The 16,904-nt window shown below is 42.0% G+C and overlaps 1 protein-coding gene across 1 annotated transcript in view; it reads right to left on the reverse strand.

Moving 5' to 3' along the window:
- Positions 1-16,904, reverse strand: part of LOC141092865 (neuronal acetylcholine receptor subunit alpha-3-like) — a 62,626-nt gene that overhangs the window by 11,962 nt on the left and 33,760 nt on the right. The window contains exon 4 of the mRNA XM_073579177.1: positions 14,870-14,979. Coding sequence (XP_073435278.1) covers positions 14,870-14,979 — 110 coding nt within the window. The remainder of the gene's footprint in view (positions 1-14,869; positions 14,980-16,904) is intronic.

Genomic DNA, 16,904 nt, shown 5'->3' on the forward strand with positions numbered 1-16,904 from the left:
GCAAAACACTGAGCACCTGTGCTTAGTTTCAACAGTCATTTTGTTCTGACAGACTCCTTTTAATAATTTCACTTTATAGCTGCATATTGTTGACTACCTTGCACCCGCAAAGGGAGACCACAAACTTAAAGAGTTTTTCCCCTTTTATAGTGAAAAGGGACCTCAGATGGATGCAGTTGTGACACCATATTGATGGCATGTGTGAGGGTGGGGAGCATAACTTTTACCTCTCTAGAAAACTCCTGTTATTTTAAATGTATTAGATTGCGCTGTATTTTGTGTGTTATCCTCCTGGAGGATGCAGTTCGTGCTAGTCAGGTGTGTTAGGGTTAACTGTAGGACCAACCCATGGTTGGGGAGGAGCAATAGAGACAGTGAGTTAGTGTCAGTTTTGGTTTAGTTAATTAAGAGATAGAAAGGAGGAAGTCAGGACACCCTCAGAAAATAGGTGATCATCACAGGGTGTGTGTGGTGTGGCGAAGGAAACAGAAAGCAGTGAAAAAGCAATCCAGAGAAACCGATAGGTGGCAGAGGTCTACTGTGTAACAGGCGAGTTGGGGGGAACATATAGCCAGGAACTTTATTGGCGTCCCTAAGGGTCTCTGCGGGGTGATGTAGTGTCGATCAGGTCTTGGAAGCTGCAATACTGAGAAGAAACAAAGACAGCAAGGTTGGGTGCACACTAAGGAAAGTGAAAGCCAATGGGACATCTTTACTTGGTTCCCAAAAAGTAGAAGGAAGGATAGTGGTTATGGTCACTGAGAAAAGCACGTCTTAAAGTTGCACTATATACAGAAAGGATAACTCTGCCATATAACGATTGTGAACATGCCTATTAATAGTTTGCCACTGTATTGTGCCAAGTAAAATGACAACTGCATCTCTTGCTATTCAGTGTGTACAAGGTGAACTGTTAGTAAACAGGATTTTATTTTATGGGCTGGTGTGATTTGCATATTGTGGGGAAAATGCAGCCATGCAATGCGTGGCAGACCAGACCTGGGAGTTGTCCATTACAGAAACATGGCCACATGCACACACCAAAGAAATACCCCATTTTCCCGTACACTACATTTGGTGTAGTCAGCAAAATGCGGTTTCCCTGCAGGAATTTTTTTGGGGGAAGAAGACCCATGGTGCAAATTCTATTGATAACCTCCAGGAATTTTTACAAATGCAGTTTTCCTTTTTGTCCTTTGAACTTCCAAAGTTCACACTATTCAATCTCTGTTGTCTTCATGGCCATGTATTCAGTAGTTAAAGAAGCATTCTCATGTTATGAAACTGGTGAAATTAGACTGCATGAGAATAGGTAAGGCCTGTTTCACACTTACGTTTTTTCTGTCAGTTGCAATCTGTGAAAAAGGCAGAGAACGGATCCATGTCCGTTGAGATACTAACGGGTGCCACCGGACCGTTGTTTTGACGGATCCGCCGAAGTCTGCATTTTAAAGTAACCGCAGCCTGGGGAAAAAGGAGAGAGAGAGAGAGAGAATTTTTGCCGCTTCCCGGAACAGCATTTCATAGTTAAAATGCTTCCCGGCGAGCTTCCGGGCATGCACACTGCAAAATAGCGGACCGTCAAAGAAAAAAAACGTTGCCCGGAAGACGCTTAAATTTTGGCGGATCCATCAAAAAACGGGTGGGATGGACGAACGTCAGTCAAGATCCGCCACTAATGTAAGTCTACGGGGGGAAAAAACGGATCCGCCCCTTTTTTGGCAGATCCGTTTTTTTCAAAAATTGCCGGATTTTGACTGACGTCAAAAAGCGGAAGTGTGAAACAGGCCTCAGCTTACAATTGTTTTGCTTTGTTGTATCTGATTTTTCAGTCTCCTGCTAAGACAGCATTTATCTTACAGAGGTTGCAACATGTTGCCATGGAGATCGACCATCAGAGCTTTGTATGAGTGCAGTAGTTACATTCCAGGCTGAGAAGTTAACTTGTGAGATCACATCCACCTTTCTGCAGCTCATTGATTTCTATACAAACATCTAGCTGCTCACCTCCCTCCCCCTCACTCTCAGCTTCTGAGCTGGTATCAGTTCTGCAAAATCGCCAACCACTCCACTCCCCATCCACCCTGGGTCCCCACCATCAACAGTTTCCAGAGCAGTTTTCCTATTAATTGCTCAAAGGCACCACTAAGTTTATATGCAAGCACTGCCAGACAATTTATGTGTCACGGTAGCAGGACAAATCTCAGTATTAGGACAAAGCTACTAAGGCCTCTTTCACACATCAGTTTTTCGCCGTCAGGCGCGATCCGGCTTTTTTTTGTAAAACCGGATCCAGCGAAATGCAATGCCGGATCCAGTTTTTCCCCATTGACTTGCATTAGCGCCGGATGGCATTGCGTTTCATCCGTTTTTTGCCGGATCCGGCTACTTGTCTCATTCCGGCATCTGGAAAAAACGGCTACTGTAACGTTTTTTATCTCCAGCGAAAAAGTCCGACGCTTCCGGCTTTTTGCCACAATGAAAGTCTATGGGCGCCGGAATGCGCCGGATCCAGAAAAAGACGGATCCAGCCACCGGATCCGTTTTTTTAAGTCTGCGCATGCTCAGATCCAATTGGCCAGCCCCCAGGAAACAGATATAACCTGCTAGACGGATCCGGCAGAAAAACGGATCCGCTTCTACAGTTCCCCAAAATTTATGCCCGATCCGTTTTTTCTAAAAATAGCCGGATCCTGCCTGACGGCAAAAAACTGATGTGTGAAAGTAGCCTTAGCCAGAACTATCACAAAAGGAGAGTGCCTACCCCAGCAACAAGAAAGTGAAAATGCTGAGTGCTGCTGAAAAGGCATATTGAGTTTAACCTCTTCATGACCTGAGGTATTTTAGGTTTTCCATTTTCGTTTGTTGCTACCCTTCTTTCCAGAGCCATAACTTTTTTATTTTTCTGTCAATATTGCCATGTGAGGGCTTGTTTTTTGCGTGATGACTTGTACTTTTGAACAACACCATTGGGTTTAACATATTGTGCCCTGGGAAATGGGAAAAAAATCCAAGTGCAGTGAAATTGCAAAATAGCGCAATCCCACAGTTGTTTTTTATTTTGATTTTTTACTAGGTTCACTAAATGCTAAAACTGACCTGCCATTATGATTCTCCTGGTCATTTCGAGTTCATTAACAACAAACATGTATAGATTCTGTTTTATCTAAGCGGTGAAAAAAAAATTCCATGCTTTCTTAAAAAAAAAAAAAAAAAAAAAAAAATTGCACCATTTTCCGATACACGTAGCATCTCCATTTTTCGTGATCTCGGGTCGGGTGAGGGCTTAATTTTTGCGTGCCGAGCTGACATTTTTAATGATACCATTTTGGTGCAGATACTATCTTTTTACCACCTGTTATTTTATTTTAATGCAATGTCACGGAGACAAAAAAAATGTAATTCTTGCATTTTGACTTTTTTTTCTCTCTAAGCTGTTTAGCAATTAAGATAATCCTTTTTTTATTGATAGATTGGGCGATTCTGAACTCGGCGATAACAAATATGTGTATGTTTGATTTTTTTTTATTTTATTTTGTATGGGGCGAAAGGGGTGTTATTTGAATTTTTATATTTTTTTTAATTTTCTTTATATTTTTAAAAACATTTTTTTCTTTCAGTTTTGGCATGCTTCAATAGTCTCCATGGGATATTAGAAGCTGCCATAACCCTACTCCCATGAAAATGCAAATTTGTGACATCAGCCACAGCTCGTTTCATATACAAACAGAATCCTAGTGTATTTAGAAAATGTAATTGAGAATGAATAATATGTATTGCCGTCTGTTCAGTGATTCACAGCCAGGATACCAAGACACAACCATGAATCACAAAGACAAACTGGATGAGTCACAAAATATAAGAGGACTACTAATAAGGCTGGTTTTACACTTACCGCATTTTTTGCAGTCCGTTATTGCGTCCCGTTTTTGCAGGCCGTGTCGCCGCATTTTTTGTGGTGTACCACAATAACAGGCTGCAAAAAAAGTTTGCGGATAGAATTTTTTTTTCAATACTGTGGAAATAGTATTGGGAAAAGAAAACTGGTGTTCCGCAAAACCGGAAGTGATGGCGCGCCGCTAAAACAAACTTCTGTTTGTTTTTGCGGCCCCACTGGGTACAATGGGGGCCGTATCCGTACGCCGTATAAAAGATCGAGCAAGCTCGATCTTTTATATCGCCCGCAAAAATGGCCCTCACGGCCATACGGCACACCATGGAGTTTTTGCGGTCCGATTTTGCGGCCCCATAGAAATCTATTGGGGCCGCAAAATCGGCCCGCAAAAATACGGTAAGTGTAAAACCAATACGATTGTAGAAACATATATGAACCATTTGAAATGGTTGTTTTTGTTAATGTATAACAAGTTGATATGCAAGCAATAGAAGACATTTTTAATATATTCTTCCTTATATAACTGTTGCAACCATTATAACAACCTATTAACATTACATTTAGTTTTACTTATTAAAGAGGCTCAAGCCCTTGACATTAATTACCAAGTGGTACAATGTGCTTCATCTTCCCGCGTCCCCTGCTTGCAACTGCTTTGCAGATGCAATTGTAATACTATGTCATATGATTCTACAGAATATGGTGCTGCAAGGTAATATGCTTGTATACAGTGGCTTGCAAAAGTATTCACCCCCTTGGCATTTTTGAGTTTTGCTACCTCGCAAACTGGAATTTAATTGTTTTTTGGTTTTTGAAAGACCTCACTCCCCTTGAGTTTGCATCAATTCATGTAAAGAACATGCCTACAACTGTGAACATTTGGTTTTCTTTTTATTGTGAAGCATCCAACAAATAGGACAAAGTAACTGAAAAATTTACTTTGCATAACTATTCACCTCTTAAGTCAGTACTTTGTAGAGCCTATTTTTGCAACAATTACAGCTACAAGTTGCTTTGGATAAGTATCTGAGTTTTCCCCATCTTGCCACTTGGACTTTTTCCCCATTCCTAAAGACAAAATTACTCCAGGTTCTTCAAGTTAGATGATTTCCTCTGATGAACAGCAATGGGGTGGGAGAGAGCAGTTGATAATGAATATAAGGTGTGAGTGTGGAAACAACATAAAGAATTCGGCAGGATGGGAGCATGTGAATATAATGAATCTCGAGAGTGGGAGGTACGCAGTGGTAGGGAGCGTTAAGGATGCAGGTGTGTGACTGATAATGAATTGGTGAAAGAGTACAGATGCTAATTAATTTATATATTTACTAGCTGAAGAGCCCGGCGTTGCCCAGGCATAGTAACTTATTACGGTTAGTTATAACATATTATAATGATTATTTCTATATATATAAAGCTGAGTGTATAGCCCCGCCCACTCCACGTAGCCACATTCACTATAATATCCCACATCGTCCCGTCAGCCAGAGTTACCAGACTACTACCACTAATATCCCACATCATCCTGTCAAAGCCACCTTACTACTACCCCTAATGTCCCACATCATCCCGTCAGCCAAAGCCACCGGACTACTACCCCTAATATCCCCATCATCCTGTCAAAGCCACCTTACTACTACCCCTAATGTCCCACATCATCCCGTCAGCCAGAGCCACCAGACTACTACCACTAATATCCCACATCATCCCGTCAGCCAGAGACACCAGACTACTACCACTAATATCCCACATAATTCCGTCAGAGTCACCGGACTGCTACCCCTAACATCCCACATCATCCCTTCAAAACCACCGTACTACTACCCCAAATACCCCACATCATCCCGTCAGCCAGAGCCACTGGACAACTACCACTAATATCCCACATCATTCCGTCAGAGCCACCGGACTACAAGCCCTAATATCCCACATCATCCCGTCAGCCTGGTGTCAGAACCAGAGCACTGAGTGGACTTGCCCTGACTTCCATACCAATGAACCCTTTAATAGAAGCCTGGAGTGAGAATCAGAGCACTGAGGGATTTGCGCTGTCTTCCATACCAATGATCCCTTTAATAGAAGCCTGGGGTGAGAATCAGAGCGCTGAGGGATTTACCCAAACTTCCATACCGGAGATCCCTTTAAGAGGGGCCTGGGGTCAGAATCAGAGCACAGAGTGGATTTTCCCTCACTTCCATACCAGGGATCCCTGTAATAGGGGCCTGGGGTCAGAACCAGAGTGCTGAGTGGAATTGCCCAAACTTCCATACAAGAGATCCCTTTAAGAGAGCCTGGGGTCAGTACCAGAGCATTTGAAGGCAATTGTCCTGACTTCAATATCGGGGATCCCTTTAAGAGAGTCTGGGGTCAGAACCAGAACGCTGAGTGGAATTGCCCTAACTTCCATATCGGGGATCCCTTTAAGAGAAGCCTGGGGTCAGAACCAAAGCGCTGGATGGATTTGCCCTGACTTCTATACCAATGATCCCTTTAATAGAAACCTCGGGTCAGAATCAGAGTGCTGAGGGATTTGCCCTAACTTCCATATCGGAGATCCCTTTAAGAGGAAAGATGTGTCTATGGGATGGAGGATGTGTGATGGGTATATGGGCACGGGAAGGGGTGATTCATTTCTGTCATGTGCTCTCTGTTCCTTTCTGGGGGGCAGACAAAGGCTGGGAGCTTATGATCCCAGGGATGCTAGATTTCTCCCACCCAGTCACTGTCTGCTGAGGTGTTGTCGTGGAATGATAAAATTGTTACTCATAGCAACCAATCACAGCTCAGCTTCTTTTAAACAGCTCTGGTGAAATGAAATATGCTTCGTGATTGGTTGGTGATATTTTATATATATAATTTTATATATATATAGATTGGGATGTAAAAGTGGCACACTTAGAGGAAGTAAGGGCACATTTGTGGATTTCAATTTATATTTGTAATGGTGGGTTGCATATTAACTAATTATATATTGATGGTGGATGCACATCTGTATTCAGCTGCATAGTGTAGAACTTGGGGAAAAAGTGGGGAATGTACTCTGGAAGCGGTGCTTTGAATGTGTACTATTTTCTACAGAGACAAGTCTTGGCTGGAAGAAGTGATGGCGGTCTATGCTGGATGAAGACAGAAAATGAAGATGGAGGACTGCAACTAGAGACATCACCAGTGAGTAAGTGTATTACCTGTACACTTATACTATACACTGTATACTATATACAGTGCTCCTGTGTATAATGTCACCAGTCATCACTGTACTACCTGTACACTGACACTATATACGGAGCTCCTGTATAAAATGCGGCCAGTGATCCCTCTATTACCTGTATATTATAAACCATATACAGGGCTCCTGTGTTTAATGTCACTGGTGATCACAGTATTTCCTGTACACTGACACTATTTACAGAGCTACTGTGTATAATAGGGTTTCATTTTGTATTAAGAAGGGCATACAGTCTTGATCATGTGAAGTAATTATCCCCCTCTACTCCTCATTGGTCAGGCCTTATCTGGAATACTGTGTCCAGTTCTGGGAACCACATTTTAAGAAATACATTGAAAAATTGGAGCAAGTTCAGAGAAGAGCTACCAGAATGATGGGGGGACTGCAAAGTTTGTCCTATGACAAATGGTTAAAGGATCTGGGAATGTTTAGCTTGCAAAAAAGAAGGCTAAAAGGAGAATTAATAGCTCTCTACAAATATCTGAAGGGATGTCACCGTGTAGAGAGATCATTATTATTCTCATTTGCACATGGATACATGAGAAGCAATGGAAAGAAACTGAAAGGGAGAAGATACAGATTAGATATTAGAAAAAACGTTTGACAGTGAGGGTGATCAATGAGTGGAACAGGCTGCCACAAGAGGTGGTGTGTCCCCCTTCAATGGAAGACTTCAGAGGCTGGTCAGACATCTGTCTGAGATGGTTTAGTAAATCCTACATTAACCCCTTTACCCCCAAGGATCGTCTGCACGTTAATGACCGGGCCAATTTTTGCAATTCTTACCACTGTCAATTTATTAGGAAATAACTCTGGAACGCTTCCATGGATCCTGGTGATTCTGACAGTGTTTTCTCATGACATATTGTACTTCATGATAGTGGTAAAATTTATTTTATATGACTTGCATTTATTTCTGAAAAAAAATGGAAATTTGGCGAAAATTTTGCAATTTTCCAACTTTTAATTTTCATGCCCTTAAATCACAGAGATATGTCACACAAAATACTTAATAAGTAACATTTTCCACATGTTTACTTTACATTAGCAAACTTTTGGAACCAAAATTATTTTTTTGGTAGGAAGTTAAAAGTTGACCAGCGATTTCTCATTTTTACAACACCATTTTTTTTTAGGGACCACATCACATTTGAAATCACTTTGCGGGATCTATATGATAGACAATACCCCAAAGTGACACCATTCTAAAAACTGCACCCCTCAAGGTGCTCAACCACATTCAAGAAGTTTATTAATCCTTCAGGTGCTTCACAGGAATTTTTTTAATGTTTAAAAAAAATTAACATTTAACTTTTTTCACAAAAAAATTAATTCAGGTCCATTTTTTTCTATTTTCCCAAGGGTAGCAGGTGAAATTGGACCCCAAAAGTTATTGTTCAATTTGTACTTAGTACGCTGATACCCCATATGTGGGGGTAAACCACTGTTTGCGCTCATGGCAGAGCTTGGAAGGGAAGGAGCGCCGTTTGACTTTTTCAATGCAAAATTAGCTGTAATTGAGATCGGACGTCATGTCACCTTTGGAGAGCCCCTGATGTGCCTAAACAGTGGAAACCTCCCACAAGTGACCCCAATTTGGAAGCTAGACACCCCCCCAAGAAACTTATCTAGATGTGTGGTGAGAACTTTGAACCCTGAAGGGCGTCACAGAAGTTCATAACATACAGCCATAAAATTAAAAAATCATATTTTTTCACAAAAATGATCTTTTCACCCCCAATTTTTATTTTCCCAAGGGTAAAAAGACCCAAAAGGTTATTGTGCAATTTGTCCTGAGTACGCTGATACTCCACTGTTTGGGCACATGGCAGAGCTCAGAAGGAGCGCCGTTAGACTTTTTCAACGCAAAATTTGCTGGAATTGAGATCAGACGCCATGCGCGGTTGGAGAGTCCCTGATGTGCCTGAACAGTGGAAACTCCCACAAGTGACCCCATTTTGGAAATTAAATCCCCCAAGGAACTTGTCTAGATGTGTGGTGAGAACTTTAAACCCCCAGGTGTTTCACTAAAGTTTATAATGCCCGAGCGTGAAAATAAAAAAATCATATTTTTTCCACAAACATAATCTTTTAGTCCCCAATTTTTTATTTTCCCAAGGGTAACAGGAGAAATTGGCACCAAAAATTGTTGTCCAGTTTGTCCTGAGTATGCCGATACCCTATATGTGGGAGAAAACTACTGTATTGGCACATGTCGGGGCTCTGAAGGAAAGTAGTGACGTTTTGGATTGCAGACTTTGATGGAAAGATCTGCGGGCGTCATGTCGCGTTTGGACGGCTCCTGATGTGACTAAACAATGGAAACCCCCACAAGTGACCCCATTTTGGAAACTAGACCCCCCCATGGAACCTATCTAGATGTGTGGTGAGAACTATGAACCCCAAGTGCTTCACAGAAGTTTATAACGTAGAGCCATAAAAATAAAAAGTCATATTTTTTTCTGCAAAAATGATATTTTCACCCCCAATTTTTTTCTTTTCCCAAGGGTAACAGAAGAAATTGGACCCCAAGAGTCATTGTGAAATTTGTCCTGAGTATGCTGATACCCCATATGTGGGGGTAAACCACTGTAATCAGACACCATTTCACGTTTGGAGAGCCCCTGATGTTCCTAAACAGTGGAAACCCCCAATTCTAACTCCGACACACCCCTACCAGGGTCCTGTCAGCACCGGCGAACTGCCGCTACTGCTAGAGGGGACGCTGAGGGTAGCAGGAAGCATAAGGACCTGCGATCATGTGACCACAGGGGTTGAGGCTTAGCATCCTGCTGCAGGAGATGAGTGCAGGATGCTACAGGGACCCTGGAGTAGAGGAGAAGGGAACTCAGGTCGGACAAATGGGGGTCATACACGGAGAAGGCGGCGCGGTACAGGAGGGGTGAGCAAAGTCAGAACGTAGGCAAGGAGTCATACACGGAGATAGCAGCGCAGTACAGGAGGGACAGGCAGAACTCTAACTCTTAACAGGGACAGAACCAGATCAGAACCAGACAAGCATAAAGTAGCACAGGCACAAAGCACAGGCACAACAGGGTCACACACACTCGGCCAAGGGTCAAAGGATTAGGCTACTTTCACACTTCTGGCTTTCTGAATCCGGCGCTTTGCGGCAAAAATGTGCAAAACCGGATCCGGCGATATGTCGCACCGGATCCGTTTTTTCTCCATTGACGTACATTGTTGCTGCATTGCGCCGCATGGATAGGCGGCGCGTCCTGTTTTTGCCGGATACGGCAAAGAGTGACGGTGCAGCGTCAGGAAAAAATGTTATATGTAACGTTTTTTTTCTGTGCCAGACCGCTATTTTAAACAGCGCATGCACGGAAGATTTCCTCTGGCATGCATGTTATCCCTTCAGGTGGCAAAAAACTCTCTCTCTCTTTCTCCTGCAGCGCAAGATCTCTGGATCACTGTTCCTTTAAATTTCTAGTGCGACGTATCCGTCCAAAAACCGGATTCGGTTGCATCAGGTTGTTGCAAAAACAAAACGGATCCATTTTTCACACTCTGCCGGTTTGCTACTGACGGCAAAAACCTGAAGTGTGAAAGTAGCCTAAGCGATGAGCAATGACCCCACAATGAGGCTATAAGAAGCCTCCCAGAATCCTAGAGAGAGGCGGTCCAGGTTAACCTCTGAACTACTTAATCCCACAAACTAAGCAGATCATGACAACCCCTAACCCTAATCCCAACCCTAACATAACCCTAACCACAAACCTAACCCTAACACACCCCTAACTCTGATCCCAACCCTAACTTTAACCCCAACCCTAACCCTATCTTTAGCCCCAATCCTAACCCTAACTTTTGCCCCAACCCTAACCCTAACTTTAGCCTCTACCCTAACCCTAACTTTAGCCCTAGCCCTAACCCTAACGGGTAAATGGAAATAAATAATTTATTTAATTATTTTTCCCTAACTAAGAGGGTGATAAAGGGGGTTATGATTTACTATTTATAGCGGGTTTTTATGTTTGGCAGCTGTCACGCTAAAAGATGCTTTTTATTGCAAAAAATAGTTTTTGCATCACCACATTTTGAGAGCTATAATTTTTCCATATTTGGCCCACAGAGTCATATGAGGTCTTATTTTTTGCAGGGCAAGTTGACGTTTTTATCGGTACCATTTTCGGGCACATGACATTTTTGATCGCTTTTTATTACAATTTTTGGGAGGCAAAATGAACAAAACCCAGTAATTCATGTATTTCTTTTGGGGGGCGTTTATACAGTTCCGCGTGTGGTAAAATTGATAAAGCAGTTTTATTTTTTTGGGGTTAGTACTATTACAGCGATACCTCATTTATATTTTTTTATGTTTTGGCGCTTTTATACAATAAAAACAATTTTATATAAAAAATAATTATTTTTGCATCGCTTTATTTTCCGAGCTATAACTTTTTTATTTTTTTGCTGATGATGCTGTATGGCGAAATGTATTTTTTGGAACAATAATTTTTTTCTTTATTTAGGAATTTTTAAAAAATATTTTTACACATGTTTTTTTTTTTTACTTTGTCCCAGGGAGAGACATCACTATATAGTGTCAGATCGCTGATCTGGCACTTTGCAGAGCACTGTCTCAGATCAGCGATCTGACGGGCAGTGCGGGAGGCTTGCCGGTGCCTGCTCTCAGCAGACACTGACAAGCCCCCACCTTGCAGGACCCGGAAGGACCCGCGGTCATCTTTGATCTGGGGGCTTGCAGGTAGTAGGCCCTCGGAACAATGCAATCACATCACGTTGTTCTGAGGGTCTCAGGGAAGCACGCAGGGAGCCCCCTCCCTGCGTGATGCTTCTCTATGCCACAGGAATGCTGCGATCATGTTTGATTGCAGTGTGACGGAGGTTAAAGTGCCGGGAGCGGTCCGTGACCACTCCTGGCACCATAGTGCCGGGTGTCAGCTATGATAATCAGCTGACACCCGGCCACGATCAGCCGCGCTCCCCTGTGAGTGCAGCTGATCACGTATGATGTACTTTTCCATCCATGGGATTTAAGTCCCAGGTCAAATGGACAGAATAGTACGTCATATGGCAGAAAGGGGTTAAGCAAGGGGTTGGACATGATTTTCCTTGAGGTCCCTTCCATCTCTAACATTCTATGATTCTATGAATGTCACTGGTGATCACTGTATTACCTGTATACTGACATTATATACAGAGCTCCTGTGTATGACAGTGGTTATTCCTGTTTTACCTGTACATTATACACTATATACAGAGCTCCTGTTTATATTGACACTGGTGGTCACTGTATTACCTGTACACTGGTGCTATATACAGAGCTCCTGTCACAATTCCTCTGCGCAGAGTGTCTGGGACTCAGTGATGGAGAGCTCCGTCGTCCAATCCTGTTCTGGTGCATGCTGAGCTATCAGTGCTTTGATTGACACTTTGGTGGACCTATCTGAGACTGGTGGGTGCAGAGATTTCCAGAGGTGCTCCCTGTTCTTGGTAATTGCCCTGCTATTTAGGTGAGCTGTCTGGCCCAGATCACTTCCAGTCAAAAGCTTGTTCTAAGCTTGTACTCTCTGGTGTGTGGTCGCCTGATCTCTGTGCTGTAAGTTCTGATCTTCTGCTGCTGACCTTTGGACCTTGTTCAGACTATCCATTTGCTATTGCCCCTTTGCATCTGATATGCTACTGCTGACCTTTGGACCGTGTTCTGACTACCCATTTGTTATTGCCCATTTGCTTATTTGTTTATTCTGTGGTATTCTGACCCTGGCATGTGACCTGACTTATGACTTTGCATTTTCCTTTGGTTTACTACATACCTTTTTGGTATTGACCCGGAATGTCTGACTTCGCTGACTCACGGCCTGTCCATGGGTTATGAATAGCGTAACAGCTCCTGTTCATAATGGTAATCATGGTAATATTAGTATTTTTTTTATTAATGATCAGTATTGTAGTATCTGGACACTATGTGGTGGTAATATGTTGTCTAGTCATGATGTGGTGGTATTTTGTCCCTTGTATATGGTATTACTTGGTCACTATCTGGTGGTAAAATGTGGTCTGGTGATGGTGTGGTGGTATTTTTCCCTTGTACATGGTATTATTTGGTCACTACATGGTGGTAATATGTGGTCTCATCATAGTGTGGCGGTATTTTTCCCTTGTATGTTATATTCAATCACTGTGTGGTGATAATATGTGGTCTGGTCATGGTGTGTTGGCATTTGCTCCTTGTATGTGGTATTACTCGGTCACTATGTCGTGGTAAAATGTGGTATGGTCATGGTGTGACGATATTTCTCCCTTGTACATAGTATTGTTCAGTGACTATGTGGCAATAATATGCAGTCCAGCCATGGTGTGAAAGCATTTGTCCCTTGTATGTGGTATTATTGTTAATTTAGATAGTGTATGTGACACATTCCCTTGAAGAAAAATAATGAAAAATATACCTAAATAGCGAATTGCATATTTTAAGAAATGTTTAATAGATTAATAGATTATAGTAGAGTAGTGCCCAGCCAAAAGAGTCTACCTAGTCGTGGTGGCTGGCTTAAAAAATCTTTTGGCCAGAACAAAAGCTGATGGCTATGTATGTGATCTGGTGTCAATGGGAACCGTCAATGTGTGATTGCTGAGGACGTGGTGCAGAAATGGAGTTTTTCCAAGAGTTGGCAGTGGGATTGTGGAAGGTTCGAAGAGTGAAGGTGGAGCTAGAGTGGAGCAGTGTATACCCGACGCGTGTCGCCACCCGAAGTGGCTTCGTCAGGGGTCACCTCTGATGAAGCCACTGCAGGTTGGTGACACGCGTCGGGTATACACTGCATCTGGCTCTACTCCATATGGGTCCTTATATTTACAGTAGCACCATTTTTTTAATGTCTTTGGACATGGGTACTCTCTCCAGCCTGTTGTTCTAATATCTGCATGCTTGAACGGCCATCCTAGGGTTAACTGATTACAATGATTGTGCTTTTGAACCCACATGCACTTCATCTATTGGTATTTTTATGGCCTCAGTGATTCATTTTCACTTTGGTCACCACTTACATCTCTTTTTTTGTATATGGCACCTGAATCATCATTTTGTTATCTCACTTATATTTGCCTTGCAGGGTTCAGAAAGGATATAACATATGGATATTTGTATCTCTAGTAGGCGCATTCTTTATTGTCAACTGCTATTTGGTATGCTGTTTATATGATTATTTGGCTGTTACCTGCATAACCTTTTTTGGAGTATTGCTATATGTTGCTGACTGTATTATGAGCCTATGGTTGTTACAGTTATGTCACATGGGTGACTTTTAAATGTTTTTAAATGTCTGTGTTGGTTTATTCATGTCCAATAAAATCTGCTTCCAAACGCTATTTCCTGGCTTGTGGTGATCCCCCTTTTATGGCCTATCTTTTTCTTTGTGTCAGTTACAGCCTTTACATATAGGCCTGGGTTGGATCCTGCCTCTTTATTCATCTGTGGTGCCCCCGCCTTCTGTTCTTTGTCTCACTAATCTTTAATGAACGTAGTTACTCCCTGTTCTAAAGGAACCAGAAGCAGCTTGTCTTACGTCAAATGTTTGTCGTTGTGGTGAATTCTTCTAGGATCTCATTCAGATGCCTATTATGTACATTGTAATGCATCTTTCTAGTTAAAAGTATACTGCATATCATAGCCACTTTTACAGTAATACAAATGTACTGTTTTTTTGTAAGTAAATTAAGCCTAAAAGCACTCAAGTATAATGTCAGAGAATAATTACTTGTTATAAAGAACTATGTCTGGCTTCCAGATCTGAGCAGAAGGAACTCGAATAAATTCAATTCCTCCGAACTGTCTTGGATCCCATTTCAGCTTGTAGTCATTCCATATCTGTAAAATATGAAAAGCTGTGAAGCTATTTGTTATAAAACATAGAATATACTTCATTTTATTTGCATAGCAGTTTTAGTACTTTAATGGGAACCTGTCATTTACCCTCCGTCCAACTATTAGTATTATTGTGTCGCTCCTTAAAAGATAAGACTGTCGATCCCTCTTTGACAGCAAAGCGCTGTTCTAGCAGAGAGAAATCACATCTTCAAGTTGTATCTGGAAGTGCATTGGGGTGTGAGATGCACTTCTAGCTTCTCAGCCTCACGCTGTGATGATGCAATTCTACCTTCTCAGAATCATGCTGTATTTTCTACCTTGCAGCACCCTCCCATGGTTGATTGACAGGTCAGTGGCCCTGTAAAAGAGTAAGTGACCTGTAAAGCAACCAGGAAACCATGCTGCTAGGTAGGAAATACAGCGCAAGGCTGAGAAGCTACAGTCATATGTAAAAGTTTGGGCACCCCTATTAATGTTAACCTTTTTTCTTAATAGCAATTTTGGTTTTTGCAACAGGTATTTCAGTTTCATATATCTAATAACTGATGGACTCAGTTATATTTCTGGATTCAAATGAGGTTTATTGTACTAACAGAAAATGTGCAATCTGCATTTAAACAAAATTTGACCAGTGCAAAAGTATGGGCACCCTTATCATTTTCTTGATTTGAACACTCCTAACTACTTTTTACTGACTTCCTGAAGCACTAAATTGGTTTTGTAACCTCATTGAGCTTTGAACTTCATAGCCAGGTGTATCAAATCATGAGAAAAGGTATTTAAAGTGGCCACTTGCAAGTAGTTCTCCTATTTGATTCTCCTATGAAGAGTGGCATCATGGGCTCCTCAAAACAACTCTCAAATGATCTGAAAACAAAGATTATTCAACATAGCTTTTCAGGGGAAGGATACAAAAAGTTGTCTCAGAGATTTAACCTGTCAGTTTCCACTGTGAGGAACATAATAAGGAAATGGAAGAACACAGGTACAGTTCTTGTGAAGCCCAGAAGTGGCAGGCCAAGAAAAATATCAGAAAGGCAGAGAAGAAGAATGGTGAGAACAGTCAAGGACAATCCACAGACCACCTCCAAAGACCTGCAGCATCATCTTGCTGCAGATGGTGTCACTGTGCATCGGTCAACAATACAGCGCACTTTGCACAAGGAGAAGCTGTATGGGAGAGTGATGCGAAAGAAGCCGTTTCTGCAAGCAGGCCACAAACAGAGTCACCTGAGGTATGCAAAAGCACATTAGAACAAGCCAGTTACATTTTGGAAGAAGGTCCTGTGGACTGATGAAACAAAGATTGAGTTGTTTGGTCATACAAAAAGGCGTTATGCATGCGCTGTATTGTTGACCGATGCACAGTGACACCATCTGCAGCAAGATGATGCTGCAGGTCTTTGGAGGTGGTCTGTGGATTGTCCTTGACTGTTCTCACCATTCTTCTTCTCTGCCTTTCTGATATTTTTCTTGGCCTGCCACTTCTGAGCTTAACAAGAACTGTACCTGTGTTCTTCCATTTCCTTACTATGTTCCTCACAGTGGAAACTGACAGGTTAAATCTCTGAGACAACTTTTTGTATCCTTCCCCTGAAAAGCTATGTTGAATAATCTTTGCTTTCAGATCATTTGAGAGTTGTTTTGAGGAGCCCATGATGCCACTCTTCATAGGAGAATCAAATAGGAGAACTACTTGCAAGTGGCCACTTTAAATACCTTTTCTCATGATTTGATACACCTGGCTATGAAGTTCAAAGCTCAATGAGGTTACAAAACCAATTTAGTGCTTCAGGAAGTCAGTAAAAAGTAGTTAGGAGTGTTCAAATCAAGAAAATGATAAGGGTGCCCATACTTTTGCACCGGTCAAATTTTGTTTAAATGCAGATTGCACATTTTCTGTTAGTACAATAAACCGCATTTGA

Source organism: Dendrobates tinctorius, unplaced genomic scaffold (genome assembly GCF_039654945.1).
Source record: "Dendrobates tinctorius isolate UK_male_01 unplaced genomic scaffold, ASM3965494v1 ptg000062l, whole genome shotgun sequence".
Lineage (NCBI taxonomy): Eukaryota > Metazoa > Chordata > Amphibia > Anura > Dendrobatidae > Dendrobates > Dendrobates tinctorius.